General features: G+C 44.5%; 1 protein-coding gene across 3 annotated transcripts in view; it reads left to right on the top strand.

Annotated features, from left to right (window-relative positions):
- BNIP3 (BCL2 interacting protein 3) overlaps nt 1-17,163 on the top strand; it is a 52,548-nt gene extending 35,385 nt beyond the window's left edge. For all 3 annotated transcript variants that reach the window (XM_066601191.1, XM_066601189.1, XM_066601190.1), the window contains exon 6: nt 8,287-17,163. In XM_066601191.1, the coding sequence (XP_066457288.1) occupies nt 8,287-8,309 (23 nt within the window). In that variant the 3' untranslated portion in view covers nt 8,310-17,163. The remainder of the gene's footprint in view (nt 1-8,286) is intronic.
- The last annotated feature ends 4,654 nt before the right edge of the window (nt 17,164-21,817 follow it).

Raw genomic sequence — 21,817 nt, forward strand, 5'->3', positions numbered from 1 at the left:
GAGCATCGCGATAATTTCGTCCCGAGTAACGAGCACCCGAGCATTTTGGTGCTCGCTCATCTCTAGTTTTTAACTCTTTTTAAACTTTGGCCATGTATCTTTCACCAGCCAAGAGCTATAAGATGACAAGTAGGCAACCATTCTCTTTGACTCTGCAGGGGTTACATTAGTTGGAAAGTGCAGATCAGACATTGGTGGTGTACTATAGTGATATCCTACAAGTGTATGCTTATATGGCAACGTGAGATGCAGCACTAAGTAACCAGGTAGAAAAGTCCAAAATTTGCACAGATTAATTTCTACATGTCCTGTAGTCTAGTCTGGAAGAAGTAGTTGGCATGTGTTTTTAAGTGTGTGTTTAAAGGGGTTGTGTGCTTTCAAGATAATAATTTTTAAGGGCTGGACAAGAGTTAAAATAATAAAATTAAAAAATAATTATCACCTGTCTTTGCCCCGCCCCTTCCCTTTTCCGGTGCACAGTTGACTGGTTCCCTCTATCTGTCCCTCTCCTTTTGTCATTGGAAGTCAGGTGACCACTGTAGACCGTCAATGCCACCTTCTAAACTTCTAGCAGTAGTGCTCCTAAGCGCCATCATGCCAAGAGTTCTGATTGGCCGCAGTGGTCACATAACTTCTGGTGGTGGATGACGAGGACTGGGCAGCAGGAGCCGGTTAACTGTGCCTTGGAGGGTGAAGACAGGTGAGTTTGTTTTATTTTTACTCAGGCCGAGCCCTTAAAGTGGTTTTGTCATAAAAAAAAAAAATTATCTAAAACTTACCTATCCTTTCCCTGTCTGTCTTCTTATCACATCTTCTCCTGGTTGAGCTTCTCCAGTGCCCCAGGTCAGCTCACTGCAGGCTGGGCCCAGCTTGTTATGAATGCTGCTCATCACAAACTCCTTCCTGCTGGGTCAGTGAAGGTCACATCCCTGTGCTGTAGCTTCACTGCCTAGGAAGGAATTGTAATCTATTTCAGAGACAGCTTGCATGAGCAATCTCTGAAGAAGATAGACAGTCCTCCTACTGGCCTGTGAGCTGTGACATAAAGTACATTGGCAGACTGCCAACCTAATGTACATAACCTCACAGGAAGGAGCAGAATCAGGCAAGTGGAGGTAAAGTGAGCCCCCGGACTGCAGGAGACAGGAGAACATGGGGAGGCGAAGATCTAGTAAGTAGACTGATGGGGGAGGAATAGATAAGTTGAGCATTTTTCTTTTTTAGTGACAGAACCCCTTTAAATATTTTTATCTTAAAACCACACCACCCCTTTACAGACTACATAGTTAGCACTGGTGCCTGGTATAATGTGTCAATGAGCCTGACAATCACACTTGGATTAGGAAGAGTATGGTTTGTCCTTGTGGAGAGCATCTAGAAGACGTATGAGGCCATGTCTGCTTCTCTGGGAAATATGCCTCTACAGCGCCACCTCTTAGATGGTAGCATTCCTGCAAGCCAATGTCCAACCTTTTCATAGACCTTGTAACAATGACTAGAAAATAAGCCAGAGTCTTCTCCGGGAGGAAAAGATAACCATGCACAGACGGACTAAAACCCTGAAACAGCCTGTCTGTACATGGGTGTCATTTCCTTCTGGAGAAGACTCTGGATTTGGCTTATATTTCCAATCATGTTCCAAGGCTTGTGAAGAGGTCTGACATTGACTTGCAGGAATGCTCTCTTTGAATCGGAGGCACTGTAGAGGCATTGTTTCATCTTCCCATTTACATTTGGATTGCATGCACGTAATCTAAGACATGTTCTTCCTGCACAAGACACAACAGAATGCTTGAAGACAGACAGAGAAACCGGCAGCCAAGCGCTGCCACAGCTGACAAAGTCAGTACATCAGCCGAGCGCCATCTGTTCTGCATATCAAAATTACCAAAGAAAACAATGAGAAATGTCTTCTGGCTGCATCACAACCGCATCCTGACCTCGTATTCTAGCTCCTAATATAGCTTTTATAATTTATATATTATTGAGGACTAACTCCACTGCAAATTTCTTCATATCCTTGTCACCCACCTATATCCCACTCACAGGGGTCCAGAATATGAGATCAGATTGTCAACTCCACCATATATTATACAATCAATGTCAAAAACAATCCCTCCCCTAGAAGTTGTCGGAATCAAATACGATATGTGATTCGGGTGGCATGGAGGCTCTAGTACCCTGTTGTACCAACCCTAGCTTATATACAAGATGTGATACAGGTGGGCATGGAGGCTCTAGTACCCTGTTTTAATGCCTCTAGCTTGTATACAAGGTGTGATACGGGCGGGCATGGAGGCTCTAGTACCCTGTTGTACCGCCTCTAGCTTGTATACAAGATATGATACAGGCGGGCACAGAAACTCTAGTACCCTGTTGTACTGCCTGTAGCTTGTATACAAGATGTCATACGGGCAGGCATGGAGGCTCTAGTACCCTGTTGTACCACCTCTAGCTTGGATGCAAGATGTGATAAGGGCAGGCATGGAGGCTCTAGTACCCTGTTGTACCACCTCTAGCTTGGATGCAAGATGTGATATGGGCAGGCATGGAGGCATACAGGTTCTGTATGGTATCCTGCGGCATATGGGTCCACATTTACTGTAACTGAGCCTCAAGATCGTGCAAACTTGTAAGCTGTCCAAGTTACTGCTGGGGGTACATTCACGGGGTAACCCAATATGTAGATTACCTTAAAAGTCCTGTCACTCGTGACGCCACCGTTCCTTCCTCTGCGCTGAATCCGGGTAGCAGAAAATAACAGTCCACACATGGAAAACGTTTAAAGAGCAAAGCTGGGAGCGGCTAGCAGTGCTAGTTTACTTGTAGAATAACTAGGTAATGTCTAACAATGGTCCAAACTCACGCCAGCAGGAAAATGGTGCAAAACACAAAGTGCTGTGACAGGGAGGAAAATCGCAGGATAGCAGAAGAATCCACAGTCCATGTTATCTGTGGGGTTCTGTTCCTTTGCTCTCTCCAGCTCTCTACCGGTCAGCACTCACATTTGGAATGCAGGCACTCCACTCTGCATGGCGGTTCCTCTCTTTCTCTCCCTCACAGTGTTTAGGGGTAACACTGGAATCTTCTGGGGAAAGTAGGCCCAGGGCAGGCTGGTGGAAACCTCTCAGCCTCTTCAGTTCTGGACCACACAGGACAGATGGTGTCTGTGTGGCTCACTTGCAGAACTCCAACCTCTCCTTCCTTCTCTCTTGCAAGCCCAGACTGGAAGTCCTTGCAAAATACCTTACATACACATATATACAAAGCACGATCACGTGACCCACAACAAGATACATTTTCCAGACATCTCAAATACTGGACAGTCAACCCATTCAGTGCTGCAGCTATGCAATACGCAACATAGAAGACACTGACAACACGTAGGCACAAGACAAATGCATGCATACATTACGGAGGGGCCCTGCTACTCTGGGCCAACAATTGTCCCTTGTACCACTACTAAGGGTGACCGATTGTCATATGCGATGGCCCTCCGAACATCATACTGGCTGTGGGGGCAGTGTGCAGCTCCACAACAAAGGCGCTCACCGACTTGGTTTTCAGATACGAACACGGCTGTCCAGTTTTGGAATCCAGTTCTACTCTGTAGCAGTCCAGTTTTATCATTCACAACACCACTGCAAATATATATTATCCGCTGCTTCTCCCTTCCCTCCACTACACATTTTTTCCGTCGCCCTCACTAATCCCTCACTATTCCTAAAATCTGAGGCGCCGTGGCGTTCAGCCAAGTAATCTGCTGGCTATGTCTGCTACCTACTAGGTAAACCTCGCATGGTAGAATACTCTGTAGGTTCCTATTGTATCTGAGAGCCATGAGGAGGATTTGATGATATGAACCACTGCAGGTTCATCTTCTGGATGTGAACCAAATCCTACGAGTTCTTGTAATGTGGGATGAGCTCTATTATTTTCTAATGGAGCTAAGTAATATTGTGTAACAAAGGGCGCTGCAGTACATTGTGATATATTAATGCAGAATAGATTAAAGGGACTGTCACCATCTTTTTGCTCCCTCTTTGAGAGCAATATAACACTGATTACAGTGATATGTCTGCTCTGTGTATCTATGAAGTAGTTTGTGACAAACTTGCATTTTATCAGTAGCAGCCAGACATAAAAGACTACAGGAAGTAGTCATCAATATGCATAAGCTGCAGGTAGCCCTGCCTAAAGGCCCATTTAGACACAATGATTATCGCTCAAAATTCGCTCAGTTTTCGTTAAGATGTCGCTTATCGTTGTCTTTCAGCATGCTGAAGGACAAGGATGAGCCTTATCAGGAATTCACAGCGGGATACAGCTGATACTATTGTTTCAGCTGTATCCCGCTCCCTGATGACAGGCTGGGTATGAAGAACAGAACGGTCCAGCTCTGTTCTGCATACCCAGCATGGAGCGCTCGGCTGTATAACAGCCAGGAGCTCCGAGCAGAGAACAGCTGGATGCAGAAGACAAGCGGGGACACCCCACTTGTCTTCTGCATCCTCCGCTTGGAGTGCTCGGCTGTTTAACAGCCGGGCACTCCGAGCGGGCAACAGTTGGATGCAGAAGACAAGCGGCCCCGCTTGTCTTCTGTATCCTCCACTCAGAGCGCAAGGTGATCGCTCAATGTTTGAGCGATCATCTTGTGCTGTGAATGACACAATGATTATAGCTCAAAAGTCGCTCAAAATACATCTTTTGAGCAATAATCGTTGTGTCTAAATGGGCCTTAACCCATGCTCCAGCCACTGATTGACATCTGTCTGCCTATTGCTATGCATAGAGAGGCAGCTGGCAGGAGGGCGGGATGGTTGGAGCTAGCTGCAGCCTATGAATATGGAGGACTACTTCCTGCAGCCCTGTATGTCTGGCTGCTACTAATAAAATGCAAGTTTCTTCCAAACAACTGTACAGATACATACAGTCGATATACCAATGTCATCATCGTGACTGTCACTACCTTATGACGCTCTCAGTGAGAGTTGCGAAAAGATGGTAACAAATTCCCTTTCATTTTATAGTTAGACTAAATTTCCATTTATCAGTTGTGTATAATAGAGAGTCTGGCAGTCAGAATAACTTCCTGGATTACTGACTCATCTGAGTAATCAATGACTATACCATGTAATATTGTTATACCCAAGAAAGGTGTACAGTCATAGTGCGCCCAAATGTCCCCTTAATTGTCATAGTGTCCAGAAATGTCCCCTTAATAGTCATAGTGCCCCCAGGTGTCCAAGTAATAGTCATAGTGTCCCCAAATGTCCCCTTAATAGTCATAGTGCCCCCAGGTGTCCCAGTAATAGTCATAGTGTACCCAAATGTCCCCTGAATAGCCATAGTGCCCCGAGTTGTCGCTTAATAGTCATAGTGCCTCCAGGTGTCCCTTTAATAGTCATAGTGCATCCAGGTGTTCCCTTAATAGTCATAGTGCCCCCAGGTGTCCCCTTAATAGTCATAATGTCCCTTGTGTCTCTTTAATAGTCATAGTGTCCCTGGTGTCTCTTTAATAGTCATAGTGCCCCTAGATGTCACTCAATAGCCATAGTGCCGTAGGTACTGTCCCCAGATAGCAAAACAATATATACAGTACTTACCTAAGCATGCTAAGTATGGAGTGCTCCCCTGGCCTGTTAAAGGTGTTGTGATGGAATGGCTGTGTGCGTCAGGATGGTGAAAGTCCTGGCCCTGTTTTTAGACTGCACTGCCTGAGGTGCTGACTTGCGCATAGATATGATAGAGAGAGAGATAGAGATGAGAGAGATGAAAGAGAGATAGATATAAGAGAGAGATGGATAGATATGAGATGAATAGATAAAGAGATAGATACCCTGGGGCCCGGACCACTTCTCTGGGTCAGGAAAGCAGCAGGGCATGCAGACACAACCGCCGTGCAGCATGAGGCAGGGGCAGCAGGATGACATCATCATCCTGCTCCACTCTGCTTCGGCTTCCCCTCCGACTGGTTGCACTGCCGGCTGTGTGATTAGTGAAGTGCAACCAGCCGTTAATGCACTGAATGTGCATTTGTATATGGTGGAGGGTGGCCTCTGGGCCCCTCAGTGCAAAGGCCCGGTTGCCATTGTGACCCCTGTCGGTACACCTATGGTGACTTGTATTTCCTCTGCCCATGTGCATAACTTTACATTTTTCAGTGTTAAACCTGATTTGCCACTTTACTTCCCAAACCCCCAGCTTGTCCCAATCCATTTGCAACCGCATTCTGTCTTCTCTCGTGTTAATACCTTTATTAATATTTGCAGATGAAGCAAAACTATGTATTTTACTGCACAATCCTTCCGCCAGGTCATTAATACATATATTAAAAAGAATAGGGCCCAAAACCGACCCCTGTGGTACCCCACTAATAACTGTGACCCCTCCAGTACCGCCCCCTGTGGTACCCCACTAGTAACGGTGACCCCTCCAGTACTGACCCCTGTGGTACCCACTTGTAACTGTCGACCTCTTCAGCACCACCCCCTGTGGTACCCCACTAGTAACGGTGACCCAATCAGAGTATGGACCATTTATAACCCCCCCTCTTCTTTCTATCACTGCCCAGTTACTCACCCTCTTACACACATTCTCACCCAGACCAATCATTCTCATATTATATACCAACTTTTCATGCGGCATAGTATCAAATGCTTTGGAAAAGTCCAGATACATAAGATCCACTGGCTCTCCCCGGTCCGGTCTAGAACTTACCTCCTCGTATAAGCTGAATAGGTTGATTTGACAAGAGCAATCTCTCATAAACCCATGCTGACATGGCAAGAGGGGTCCATGGCATATGAATGAGACATCAGCGCTAGGAGCACTTCATACAGGGGTTGGCGATGAAAGGGAGAAGAGGTCGGGCTTCATCTATGATGGACTAACTCGGAGGGCTGATGGCACCTCTTTGACCCTAGGGAGGGCATTTACGTTTTGGGCACTTAAGATATAAAGTAATATTTCCAGTTACTGCTTACTGGCTTGTTTTTGGGTGCAAGCATGTGAGGACTACTTGTGTAATGCCCCATTACAATGTGCTGGCGGTTCAAAAAGGTATTTTCTTGTGACAAGTTCCCTTTAAAGAAGTTGTCTGGTCTCAGACGCAAAACAGGCAATTTTGGAAAATGGAATAAAACAATAAAACAAGCACTATCTACCTATTAGATCCAGTGTCATTGTCCCTGTTCTCCCCACTTTGTTGCAATGATACTGTCACGTCAACACCATATGATCGCTGCGCCAATCCCTGCAGCGCTCAGGCCGGTGATTGGCCACAGTGGTCACCTATTATTGACTTATTGTTGCTAATATACATTTGGTATGTTAGTAAGAAGAAGGGACAAATGGAAGGGAGTTGTCTTCAGGATCAGACTACAGGTTGTATGTTGTCTGTTACCATGGAGATACATAAGTTTGAATAGGAACTGTACACTAAAAAACTATAAAGATATTTTTAATCAAGATTATTTGGAGAGTTACTTCACAGTTTATTCCAGATGCAATGAAGCAATTAAAAAATGGTTGCAAAGCTGGCTATAGGTGTGAACTCTATGACTGCATGAAGCAGGGACATAACTATAATGGGTGCAGAAAATGTGGTACACCCAGACCTAGGAGCCTTAAGGGGGCCCTAAGGTCTCTCTTCCCCATATACCAGTACTATGAATTAAACATTCTAGTTGGGGGGCCCTTTTACAGGTTTTATATATTGGGGCCCAGCAGCCTAAAGTTATATAGAGGATATGGAGCTCTGTAAGGGCTCGTTCCCATACGTCCGGCTTGGTAGTGAAATGGCAAAGGAAAACTGATGCCATGACTGACCCCATAGTGCTCAGTAGGATCAGTCATGGCATTTGGTGCATTCATGGATGCCAAACCGGTGTGCACAAAAATGTCATCAATTGTGTCCAGCTCGGGCATTAAACAACAGCCGGATGTAACTGATATATGTGAATTAATCTTAACAGAAAAACGGAGGGCGATCCGATGCCTATATTTATTCCATCTCCCTTATTTAAGGCTTGAAGGAATGCTGCCTTCCAATAGGTGGCACTGTGGAGGTTTTATTCCATCTGACTTATTTGCATATTACCCAGAGGAGCGTGCGTAGCCATTTTAGTCTCCTCACTCACCGTCTAGGTGCTCTCCCTAAGGAGAAAAGATAGCATTTCTGACCCCGATTCCTATAAAGACATATCATGAAATTAATCTTTGAACTTAGATTTTTTGGATATTACTATGTGTCCAATATCTGTATTTGCATTTGTCTCTTTACAGGGTATATATCGGAAGGCGTCTGACAACCTCTACAGGGACATTTTAGATCAGGGAGACGACGTCACAAATGAGAAGACCCCAGACCATTGGTCATCCAGTATATCTACTTCTGTTGAATGTTATATAAAAGGCCTGTCCTGCTTAGAATGGGGGTAATAATCTCTATATCTAAGGTATCCCATTTCATTCAGTGGGCATGTTTTAAGTAGATTTTCTTCAACTGTGAATCTTAGTTGCTTAAGTATTGGTCAATATTATGTACAAAGTTAAACAATTCCTAGTGCCTATTCTCAATAGTTGATTTATTCTGGCCCAAATGGTTGCCAGAACATATATATATATATATATATATATATATATATATATATATATATATATATATATATATATATATCAACATTTCAGTACTGGATATATGTTCCTGCTATGCTGCCGGTGACTGACGAAAGGTTCTATGTCTCCATTTAAAGCAAACGCCTTTCTACAAAGGGCTACACAATACCTGCCTTTTCAGTACCCAACATTTCCCTCGTCTCTTGCATGCTTTCACCTTTAAACAGCATTATTTATTGTGCTTCTTGCAGTCCATTGTTAGGGATGTAAAACAAGTCTGTGCAGCATGGAGAGGCAGTCTATTGTATGGCGGAAGGAACTTCCTGTGGTCATGTCACCTAAGGTACAAAAGCCTGCAGAATACACGAAGGGGATCTGCTGGGAGGAGATGAACAGCGCTGGTCACAGTAGAGTTGGGCTTTGATGGTTCCCATATTGATATCAGTCTATTGTGTATTCTCTGTGTAGCTTGCAGCCAACATCATCTAATGATATTGTTGTCGTCATCAATAAAGGAAGGATTCATGCTTTCACTGTAAAGCCATTCTAACGCCGATATCTTCAATATGGCTGCAAGTAATGGATCCACCATTAGGGGTCAGGTTTCTAGAAGCACGGAGAAGTAGGAGACAGCACCAAAGAATGTATAGGAAGGGAAGGAAGAGTGAGGTCTAAGGCCAAAGAAGTCATCTAAGTGTGCAATGCAAAACCGTAAAGCGACCCTCCAGTTTCTGGACGGAGTTCTGACCCAACGCAGGAGGGGCGGACTGATATAGTACCTAAATTTTTTTTTCTTCTTTGCCAATCCACCGGTTTGGGGCTTTGCTTTCAGCTGTCCATGATGGCTGCAGCAATTTTCTATCTAGTTAGTACACACTGTACAATGCTCTCTGATTGGCCATTGTTAATCACATGAGAAGCTTTAGCCAATCAGAGAGCAGGTATAGCGCTTTGGTATTCCTAACGGGATTAGTTGGTCTGAAAAGGGCATTAGCATTTTGAAGGACTTAAAACAGGACCAGAAAGTGGTGGATTGGATTACCAGTCCACCCCTCCTGTGTTGGGAGGGGTCACTTTAAAGGGATTGTCCCATCAGAGATAACCCCTTTCAGAATGCGCCCGGGTGCTGTTGCCCTGGTTTCAGCTCCTGGCACCCCTGGTGAACTAGAGCTGATTTAGATGTGACCATGTAGAAATGTGGTAGCAGGTGAATGGCTCCCCTTGTAACACAAATACGGATGACCACTCGCCACAATGGGAGCCATTCTTACAGTGTGGTTCTCTATTGTGGATATTGAAGGCGGTCCTAAGTGAGTATGTGAACAGGGGTTGTGTTCTTGGGACACATATAAGAAAAGTTGAGGTTTTACATATACTGTGAAAGGTACAATCAAAGATAAAAATTAAATAGTCTGGGGTGTTGCGTTAAGTTAATGTTAAGTTCTTAAAGGGGTTTAATGAGTCTATGAAAGAAAGCTGTCTTCCAGAAACAGCACCACTCTTGTCCATAGGCTGTGTGTGGTGTTGCGGGTCAACCTCTTTTACATACATGTTTTCATATAACCCCTTCAATGTAAAGATATGGACAACGTTATAGACATCTCCCCAAACTACTGCATTTTGACCTTATGAGTCGAATTAAAAAGGTACTGAAAGCTCTGGGGCAAAAACGTGTGTCTTGTGTGATACTTCTGTGTGTATGCAGTAAAATGAAGTGTAGGGAAATTATCATGGTAAGATATGGCATTGACCACATAGTTGCAAAGGAGCCTATAGGCCCTCCAGGCATAGGGGCCAAGGTACGATGGAACGATTAATCATAAATAGTGTTGAGCGAACCAAACCACTAGAACCCTGTTTTGGGTAGGACTTTGCTGAAAAATTGGTTCGACAGAAGCCTGAACTGAACTTTTAGCAAAGTTCTACCTGAAACAGGGTTCTACAGGTTCACTTTCCTCAACACTAGTCCTGAACAGTGGTGTATAACACTGTCTAAAGCCCCATTTACACGCAACGACTATTACTCACAATTCGTTCAAACGATGGCTTTTGAGCGATAATTGTTGCGTGTAAGCGCTTCGATCTTTCACTGTTTTGGCTGAACGATGATTTTTAGGTAAGCATAAAATCCATCGTTTAGCTGGAGAGAGATAGCAAGGACCACACTCTGTGTTCTCCACGGGAGCAGCTGATTACATTGTATTCAGCTGCCAGCCCGCGCCAGCCCGTGAGAAGACGATGCAGCTGAGTGCAAAGTCCAGGCAACATGCTGGGATTTGCAAACAGCTGCTGGAGGCTTATGCACATTCAAATGAAGCTGATAAAGTGCTAATGGGCATTAGTGCCCATTAATACTTTATGCAAAATGATCACTAGAACTGTCAATCTTTCAATCGATTGAAAGATTGTCTTAGTGTGTAGATGAGCCTTAAGTGCCATGAAAGCCCTGTATAACACTCTGAGCGTCTTATACGGGCTTTATGGCTGTTAGACAGTGTTATACACCAGTTATGGGGTTTTTGGTGAACTTCTGGTTTAATTTGAACTTCTTCAGACCCAACCCAACGTTTTACAAAAGTTCAGCAAACTGAATACCAAACTTTTCAAAAGTTCACTCATTGCTATTCATGAACAATACAGATTATTCTGGAATCACTTCATGCCTCGGACAACAGAAAGCATAATATGGCAAAGTGCAATGTGTTCCCCATATGATTAATGAGGATGTTTCAATAGAGAATGATGCCATATCAGTAGGCTGTACCATTAATGACCAGTTGGTTTGGGTTTGGCTGCTGTGACTTCTACTGATTGCTACTAAAGAGCATTGAACATTGAAATTCCAATAAATTACATGCAATATGCACTAAAATAGTTACGAGCGACCATACAGAGAAAACCTGGGCTTCTGCATGCTCAGTGCTTGAAATCCAGTAAATTAATGGGGTTTATTGAAGACCATATCGGAACTGCTAACCTATGTGCCACAAGTCAACCTCTAAGCACTGAAGGAAGTGTCTATACTCGAGGAACATCACGTTTCTTCATATCCACAGAATGGAACCAGATTGACGAGTTTGTCCAGATGAGCAATGTCAATAAAGTTTATTGAATATAACACAGGAAGTGATTCAAGTTTGTAATTTCATGGGTCACAACTCAGTTCCTGTTAATATATTAGAAGTTTATGGGTACAAAGTGATTACTGTACGGCCAAGAGGCGGCGAAATCCCCAGCGACAAAAGCCACAACAAATAAATGTTGTTTTTGTTGGGGATTTTGATCCGGAAATGCTGTGGATTTTTATGTCAATTTCACACATTGCAAATCGGTGGTGTAAATCTACAGTATAAATTGACATTCTGTGGATTTAAAGTGACCCTCTGCTTTCTGGAAAAACTTCTGTCCTGGGACAGTAGGGACAGCGGGTATATTACTTGCAGTTGCTCTTCCCTACTGCCCTTCTGATCTCCTAGTTTCTCGGCCCTGTTTTTGGCTGTTCAAAATGGCCACATCCATTTTCTGACTACCTGATGAACACTATGCATTGCTCTCTGATTGTCCAATGCTGATCATGTGAGCCGTTCTGCCCAATCAGAGAGCAGTTATAGTGCACTGATAGTCTAACACTACCAGTTTACTATGGGGATTAGGTAATGTGAAGATTGCGTCAGTCATGTTGGCTGAAAACAGGACCTGGAACCGATTTATGGAAGAACTGCAGGTGATACACCCCCTCCCCTTCCGATCGTGGTACAGAATTTTGTTCAGAGTGTTGCTTTAAAAATTAACCTGTGTGTTAATTTCTGCACTGAATTAGTTAGGTTTTTTTTTTCTACAGTATGTGGATGAGATTTCTTTAAATTGAATCCGCTTTGCTGCTGCGGTAAATGTTGCAGTATTTCTGCACAGATATTCTACAAAGAAAATCCACAGCAGAGCTACCTGGTGAGAGCATAGCCTTAACTTTTTCCAATCCCCTGTCTGACGTCTTCCTACATTTTGATTGAAGCTTGTACAGCTCCAATGTCAGAAGACGTCCAACAGGGTATTCTTACCATCTATTGTCTGCCACTGTGCTGTGGGAGCCTCTATGACACACACGCACACGCTTTAGCCAGCAGATGGCACCGTTGTATAACCGCAAAAAGAGAAATCGTTTTAGGAAACCCTGAATCCAAAATTGGATTGGAAAGGGTTAATTCCGCAGGTCAGCAGCAACTGGACCTGCACAAACTGCACAATTATAGTGCAACTCAGATCATAAGGATTTAGTTTACCATCTGTAGACTAACATCTTAAACAATTTTTTAAAAATCATTCCCCTCCCATGAGGCGTCCCCAGGGGGGAGGGTCGTGCTGATGACGAGGCATTGATCTATCACATATATGCAGAATGTGTAATAACAATCAGGAGGTGAGCTTGTCCAGCATTTGCAAGCATCGTCAAGGGTGTTTTGCAGAAACAGTGCTGCTCTAGTCCTTGGGTTGGTACTACACCGCAGCGGGGAGCGACAGAGGCACAAAAATACCAACTTTTTTCACAAAAATAGAAACTGGTTTTACTACATAGGAGGGAAATTTGATACTTTCAGGGCTTCTTTACATGGGCGTTTTTGCGCATGCAAAATTTGCACGTGTAATACGCAGAGAATAGAGCCAAGTGATATCAATGGATTCATACCCCTCATCCATTTTGTTGCGCACAGGTAAAATATAGGTCATGCTCTATTTTCCTGCAGTAGAGGTCCCCATAGAATTCTAAGGGAGATGTGCAAATGCATAATACGCTGCGCAATTCTGTAAAAAAGAATGAACCTATTTGGACCTCATTTAAATCAGGACGTGTTCGCCTGCTGCTTGCCAATGAACGTGCCATGCGTGCACAAAAAGTCCATCAAAATGCCCCGAAACCAGTGCAAATCCACCTCTTTCATAGCGCAAATTCGTTGCGCTGAAACGTGCGCATACGCTCACCCTAAATGTTACATAAATGAACTGTAAGTCCCATATAACGTATATGTCCATATGTACTATTTTGTCCTTCTGAAGCAACAGATCTGATCTTTACTCGCCTAGTAGAGGAACTCCTGATGTCGTGGACCTTCTTTTAAGCATGCTAGGAGGCCTGCTGTGATATCACACTATACATATCTAAATTGGGGCGATTCTCGGTTAGAGAAGACACTTCAGTCACTCTTGTAACTACATATATCCATAGTAGTACTCCATCCTCACAGGTGCAAACCGATATTTCATGGGCACTTCTGTCTTACATCATCTCGCATAGCACTGCTACCCCGAAGTGCCTTGTTTCTCCGTTACAATCCATCACATACTGTATCTTCACATGGCACATTTTGCACACATGGTGCCATGCATGACCTTTCCCACTTTACTACTCAACGTCACACAACATAGTAACAACTTCCTTTATCACAGTCCCTCTGTTGTATTAGTTCGTCACAGTCCCTGTAGTGTGCACACTAGTGCCTCCTTGGATCGGTCTAGCTTTGCATCCATGGCACTATTGCCAAGTCCAGGTCCATGGCGCTGTCATCTGCTTCAGGAACCACATCCCCTACAAGAAGGGAAACTCTTTCCCCTTCCACACAGTGCAATGACATTTTCAGCCCCTAGTCATCAGGGCCTTTGGCTGGTACCAACTCCCTCCTGTGCTGCTCTCATTCCATAACAGCCATTGTGGCTGCTCTCTACACAAGGACCACTGCCAAGTCACTGGCCCACTGCCCTGTCTCTGCTGGGCTCACTCTCCCATGTGCTACTAGACAGCAGTCTCCTTTAGCTGCGTCACACTCTGCAGGCTCTCACACGATGCTGTTCCCTGTGATGCAGCTATAATTACATATAGCCAAGATCGCTGCCGTAACATCACCTGGGGGTGGGACTTAGTCCTCATTCACACTTCCAGGACCTTTCTGGGGGCGTGGCCAAAAGTCTATTTCACTCCACAGCCATAAGATCACAGTACATAGTCATGTGACCTTTGTCTCTGCCATTCCTTTATCATATAGAAGTCCAGCCATGTAGAGACAGACACATCAAAGGGGGTTTGACCCCCTATGTTCTCCCTTATATCTGTATCAGCATTCAAAGGCTGAGCTGCAATATCAGATACTGCCCATAGACAAAAGTGGCGCTGTTTAGGAGAAAATAAAAAGCAGTTCCTGGACAATCCCTTTAACGCTGGCCCTTCCAGGCATGGGCCTCACCAATGAAAAATATATTTCATTTGCTTACTATTGGAAATCCTGATCTATCGCATGCCCAGTAGTCGGGCAGCTTAGACTGGTGGAAGATGTAATCAGTATCTGACGTGAGAATGCTGCAGCGGCTACATGTATGGCTCTGCTCACATCTCCGGTGTAGATCCAGCATGGAATATCGGACAAAAAGTCATGCATGAAGCCGGTAAAAATGCCAGACAGGTGCAGGAATCCTGCAGACCCCATTATAGTCAGTGGGGTCTGTTCGGCGCAGTTTGGTTTCATTATGAGACGGATCTGTTCATCCAGGGGATTCTGTTTTCTTGCTCCCATAACGGATTCCCTAGTGCAGATGTGAATTTAGCCTATGCCATAAAAAGACCACTGGCAATGTAAGGCTGCAGATTTAAAGGGGTTGTCTGCACTCTTTTGCACTGATGAACTATCCCCTTGATAGGTCATCAGTAGTTGATGGACAGGGGTCTCAAACTCTGGACCCGCATGCATTAGTTAATCGTCTGTCCCTCTATCCAGTGTAGAGGGCTGGATGTTATCATCAGCGGTCAGCGCAGGAGGAGCAGCGCTGCTATGGCACTTACTACTCAGGACTGGATGAGATGCCCTCACCAGGACAGAAGTAGGAAGTGGAGGAGCCACACTGCTATGGCACTTCTTGCATAGGACTGGTTGAGACGCCCTTACCAGGACAGAAGTAGGAGGTGGAGGAGCTGCGCTGCTATGGCACTTCCTGCTCAGGACTGGATGAGGCGCCCTTACCAGGACAGAAGTAGGAGGCGGAGGAGCCGCGCTGCTATGGCACTTCCTGCTCAGGACTGGATGAGACGCCCTAACCAGGACAGAAGTAGGAAGTGGAGGAGCCACAGTGCTATGGCACTTCTTGCACAGGACTGGTTGAGATGCCCTAACCAGGACAGAAATAGAAAGTGGAGGAGCCACGCTGCTACGGCACTTCCTGCCCAGGACTAGTTGAGACGCCCTCACCAGGACAGAAGTAGAAAGTGGAGGACCAGTGCTGCTCTCCCATTGATTTCAGCAGGACAGACGATCAGCTGATGGAAAGAGGTTCCAAGCAGCGAACCCCCATCCATCAACTACTGATGACCTGATAGTTCATTAGTGGATTAAAAGGCCGACAACCCCTTTAACTATAATATAGAATGTCACATGCAGGTATAGCAGAGCTGAATTGGTTGTTTGACCTTCTGGCCAGCATTATGTGAGCATCTAATAACTCTCTGCCTTAAAGGAGCACTCTGGGAAAACTGATACGTTGTGAAAGGCCTGAAGGAATTCTTTGAAGTTCCCTTGTAAGTCAATGTCCAACCTTTTAATAGCCTTACAATATGACTAAGGGTATAAGTGAAACCAGATGGATGGCGCTAGAGAGGCATTTACTCACCTCCCAAGGACCTATGAAATCCTTATTCACATGTCCGATTTTGGTGCATGAAAAACGGACTGATTTAACATGTGTATATGTCCATGTGACATCCGTATCGCAGCGTAAGTCCGTTTTTAAGCGCATATGTCTTGATGCAAAAAAAACTGATGGAGACCCAATTTTAGTAGCGATCAGTGAAATACTAAGAGCACCATTTTTTTGCACTTGAATGGATGACCGTAGTCCTAAAAGTTGGACCAGAATAGGACATACTGCAATTTTTTTTTATATAGTACGTGTAATAAGAACCTGCCTGTATAGACCCATTGGCTCTAATAGGTCTGTGTGCAGTCTGTTCGGCAGGGCAAATTATGCGGTGGATGGGACTTCTATAATCCCATCTGCAACGAATTCTGTTGCAGCAAATCCGCAACATTTCTGCCCCGTGTTAAGATACCCTATGACTCCCCACGCCATTGCAGTGGTCTCCCTCCCCAGACATACCCCTGCCCAGGCCCTACAGCAGATATAATACCGTGCATCAGTTTTTACGGAGGGCTCCACAACGCATTGTGATATTATGATGACCGGAGGCAGAGGCGTAACTTGAAGCTCCCGGGCCCCGATGCAAAACCTGGAACGGGGCCCCCAACTATAATGCTTTACTCATAGTACTGGGCTTCCTATATGGAGAAGAGAGGCCTTATGGGCCCCCCAAGGCTCCTGGGCCCGGGTGCAACCGCATCCCCTGCACCCTCTATAGTTACGCCCCTGACCGGAGCCAAATGGCAAACGGAGCTCTGCACTACCTGTACTAATATAGTGCTACGGCAGGAATACACTTGCATTGTACAAAAATTTCTGGAAAGCACCTTAATGTCTGCACATTGTATAATAAACAGATTTATATTGTAAGTATATGTGTGATTATATTCTGTAACGGTTGATTTCTGTGTGTGTATATACATTATATATATATATATTAGTAAACGGGTATAGAAATGTTCAGTAAAGTTTAATATTTTTGATTTGTGAAGCCAAAGTCATCCTGAAGAAACGTTTGTCACCAGAAGAGGCGCCCTTTAGGTTTGGTCATTTTTCCTATGCCCTAACAAAGCTGATGTAGTGAACACCATTACAAGAGTCCATGAATAGTATGGAGTAGAACCTTGTTTTGGGTCGAACTTCGCAAAAATCTTGTTTGGGTTTGAACCGAACTTTTGGCAAAGTTATACCCAAAAGAGGTTCAGTTTGCTCAACATTTGTCCTCTACATTGGTGTATAACATTGTCGAAGAATCATAAAAGCAGCCATAAAAGTAGCAACAGCGCCGACCCCATTGAAAGCAATGGGAAAACTCAGCGATCTTCTGCCACAGCTGTGACAGCCCCGGCTGGAGGAATCCCATCAGCCCCGCTTGGGGGAATCTCTTCAAATTCAGCTGGGGAATCCCTGATTCACCATAATGATGCGAGGCTGTTTTCACATGAAAACAGCCTCACATCCACAGGGCTTTCACATGGTGGAAAGTGCGGTATCAGGGCTGTAAATTACAGCCAGATATCGCACTTGCCCGTGTGAAACTAGCTTTAATGTTACACACCAATTTTAGGTTTTTTTTGTCAACTTCTGATTTGGTTCAAATTCATACAGACGAAACTGAACTTTTTGTAAAAGTTTGGTAAACTGGCTAGATCAAACTTTTCAAAAGTTTTAATCATAAGTGTCTAGACTGCAGGACTCCTTTGCCTTTTCAGCTAGTATGCTTTGGAAGTCATGTCACCTATGGAGAAGAGCTTATGTAACTGTGCTATGACTTTGCAAACTTCCAAATTGTACAGAACTGGCTCAGTGGTTAGCCCTGGTACCCTACAGCACTGGGGGTCCTGGGTTCAAACCCGACTAAGGACAATGATGTGTTTGTGTGGCTTCCCTCCAAAAACATACTAATTCGCTAGTTTGGGAGCCCCACTGGGGACAGGGACTGATGTAAGCAGGCACAATCTCTGCACAGCGCTGTGAAATAGATGCTATATAAGTGAGTAGCTGCATACAAAGCCGCCTATAGGGCCACATTCTGCCGCAATTACATGTGGGGTTTTTCCTACAGGGCAATCCTATGGAGTCATAGGGAGTCAACCGTGCATGCGCGGTGTTGAAGGGCACCGAGGACCCACCTATTCAGCTTTGCCAGGACATCTACCAGATTTCTAATCAAACTAGATTGTATACCTGTGACAGTTCCCTCTAAGGATGTATTTATCTAGCTTACTGTATTGAAAGACGCCCCATCAGCTCTACTTATAGAAACCCTTGTATCATCCTTAAAATATATCAATTTTGGCTTACCGCTCCTCTGTTATTCCTCCTGGAAATGTAGGAATGAATTCTGATTAAAGAGTGTGAGAATGTGTAGGGACATGCTCCACTGACAAGGGGAACTTTCCCAGGTTAAGATATCCACCTGGTATTAATGTTAGGACCCATCTGAGAGCTTGGTCACCTGGACGTTGGTAGATGGGCCAATGTAATTTGATCAAATTATATACTAAGAACCTTGCATTATTTAATGTGGTTAGATTATAGGTTTGTATACCTCTGATAGTGAATTTATTTTGCGTGCTGCTGCCAATTTTGGTTTCTGCCTTTACAAGGGGAACTATAATACCCAGTTGCCAATGTTTTCATACTTTACCAGGAGGGATAACAGAGGAATGGCCCAACCTAGAGGAAATTTTCAGATATATGGAAACATTGGTGGCAGTGCATGCGTGAGGGGGTGACAGATAGAACAAAAAAATACAACTATTCACCCTGCTCCTCCGCTTCCCTCTTTGCCTGCTTTACAGCAGTCATGTGGGTTGTTTACCCACGTGACCACTGTGGCCAATAGAAGGTTCAACAGGGGCGTCATTAGTGACAACCCGTAAGCCTGCTAGGGGCTTCTACATTAGAAGACCATGTAACAGGTTTACGGACACATAAGGAGAGGCGACGGGTCCAATTTAATGTTACTTTCCTGCTTGTGTTTTTGCGTCCTGCTGCCCTGCGTAGAATGCGTCAGCCACGTGTGGTCATTCTGTATCTACTACTTATTAAGTCTTTACCTGGAAAGACTAGCCTGTATTTTCTGGTTCCTTCCTTCCTTCACCGGTGAAGAACATTTGTGTCATTTCTGATGTAAACCGTGACTGTCCCTGGAGTTAACTTACTGAATAAAGTTTTTAGTGTTCCTAACGCCAATCTGCTGTGTTCTTTCTCGTCCGTCAGGCCCGCAAGAGGCCCTGTGTGTCATGTGACTGCAAACTTGTATATTCTTGTAGTAGTGAGCACACATACTTCGAAAGTTGGGGAAGGCAGATTTTGTCCCCCCTTTGATCGTTACTCTGGTTATGGTTTTAGAGAAAGGCAGTTTGTATGGCGATTGATGTAGACGTTAGAAGGTGTACCAGTCACATTGCCTAGTTGGAGTAGGGAGGATGCGGGGGGGTGGGGGTGGGGGACCCTAAACTACAGATCTCAGGGTCCTCTGGTTGGATTTATGGCCGGAGATACAGGAAACACACAAGCAAGGCGCCAACTCTGCTTTTATCCCGGATGGCTACAAGAGAAAAAGTGGGTGATTGTAAATCGGACCAAACAGTGAGTCTTCTGGGCCGGCTTGTTACAAGTGAGACCTGCATACAGTAACCCCTTCAGGGCCAGACATTTTTCCTTTTTTTTTTTTCATCCGCGTCTTCCAAGAGCCATAACTTTAGTTTTTCCATTGAGACGGCCGTAGGAGGGAGTAGTTTTTGCATGACGATGTATGGAAGAACTTTTAGAGGATGCAACTGCGCAGTAGAGATGATGCATGGACTTTATTCTATGGGGCAGGAGGATTGCAGGAGACTAAGTTTATACAGTTTAAGGTTTTCAATTTTTAAAAATCGTAAATAAGTTTTTTTTTCTCAAAACAGAAATGCCACATTGAGAGCCGTGACTTTTTTTTGTCGACTGGGTGGTGTGAAGGCTGTTTTTTTTCTTTTTTAAAGGGTGAGCGGTTTTTATTAGTACCATTTTGGGAAACTTGCCTTTTAGATCCCATATTATTTAAGGTTTTTGGGAGGCGGGCTAACAAAAAAGGCCACAATTCTGACTTTTTTTTTTTTTATAGCCTCACCGTGCAGGATAAATATTGTGCTACAGGAATAGTTTGGACTTTTGGGCAGACCGTGATACCAAATGTGGCGATTAATTGCTTTGATTCTTCAATGGGAAAAGGGGTTTTTATTGAATTTTAAATACATTTTTTTTCCTATTAAAAAAAAAAAGACAAAAAAAAATCCCTCAGTCCCCATAAGGGACTTGAACTTGTAATCATTTGATCGCTTGTACTCTATACTGTAATACTTCAGTATTGCACTAGATAGCGATTTTTGATGTTGGCTTTGCACTGCCATGCTAGTCCATGGGCATACCCCAATCACCAACGGGTGCGGGAAAGAGTCTCCCACTCCTACTTACTGTTTAGATGTGCGGTCAGCTCTGACCACGGCATCTGAACAGCTCACTCTGATCGCAGCAGTCACCGCTGCTGCCAGAAACAGCCGATAGCCACGGGTTATGGAATGGACTCCGCTCTCACTACATACACCCTTTATGACTGCAAGACGCATATTTACATTATGTGGTCATGAAGTGGTTAAAGTGTAAATAAACAAACGGTCTAGATAGAATTCAAGATTCTATTGTTCAGGAACAACTCCAGACTAGTTCCTGATTGCTATGTAAATTGTACTGGGTAACCGATAACCAACAGAGCAGATGGAAATGTAAAAAAAAAAATTGAAGATATGAAACTTATCCTTAAGGAACAGGATTAAAAAAAAATGGCCTAAACTCTAACATTAACCATTTCACTGCCAGTTCCATAAAACAGCACTGCCGCACTATCAGGGGCTATTCCCATTTTATAAACTCCTAACGGCTAAGTGTTATGGTGTACCATTACTTTATGACCGTTGGGGGTCCGATCTCTTATCAAGTCTTCACGGCCCAGCCACAGGACAACATACACTTGACACTCGTGCCGGAAATGACTGAAATGGATACGGATGCTTTCTTATTAGCGAGGTCACTGTCAGCCCCCCAGTCATCATAAAGTGATGGCACACCCGAGTAATTGCTCATAACTTTATAAAATAGAAATACCACTTTCAGGCCTTAGTCAGACGGGCGTTTTTTCGTGCGATTTGCGGATCGCATGACGGATGCGCATCCGCAAATCGCGTGACCGGTGCGCGCAAGTCGCCCGCAAATCTGCTCCTAGCCGCGTTTCATTAGAAACGGGCCGAAGCTGTCCAGCGCATTGCATTCAATGGAGACGGCAATACAGCCGTCTCCATTGAAAGCAATGCGCTGCGGGCGAGCCCGGGATGAATTGTCGGGAAGGGCTTAAATATATAAGCCCTTCCCTGCAATTCATCCTAAAATGTGTTAAAATAAAAAAAAAATTGTATACTCACCTTCTCCCGGCAGCCGGAGCTCCGCGCGGCCGTCCTGCAGTGGGTGTGAAGGGGGTGTGAGT

This window comes from Eleutherodactylus coqui, chromosome 4, assembly GCF_035609145.1.
Source record: "Eleutherodactylus coqui strain aEleCoq1 chromosome 4, aEleCoq1.hap1, whole genome shotgun sequence".
NCBI lineage: Eukaryota > Metazoa > Chordata > Amphibia > Anura > Eleutherodactylidae > Eleutherodactylus > Eleutherodactylus coqui.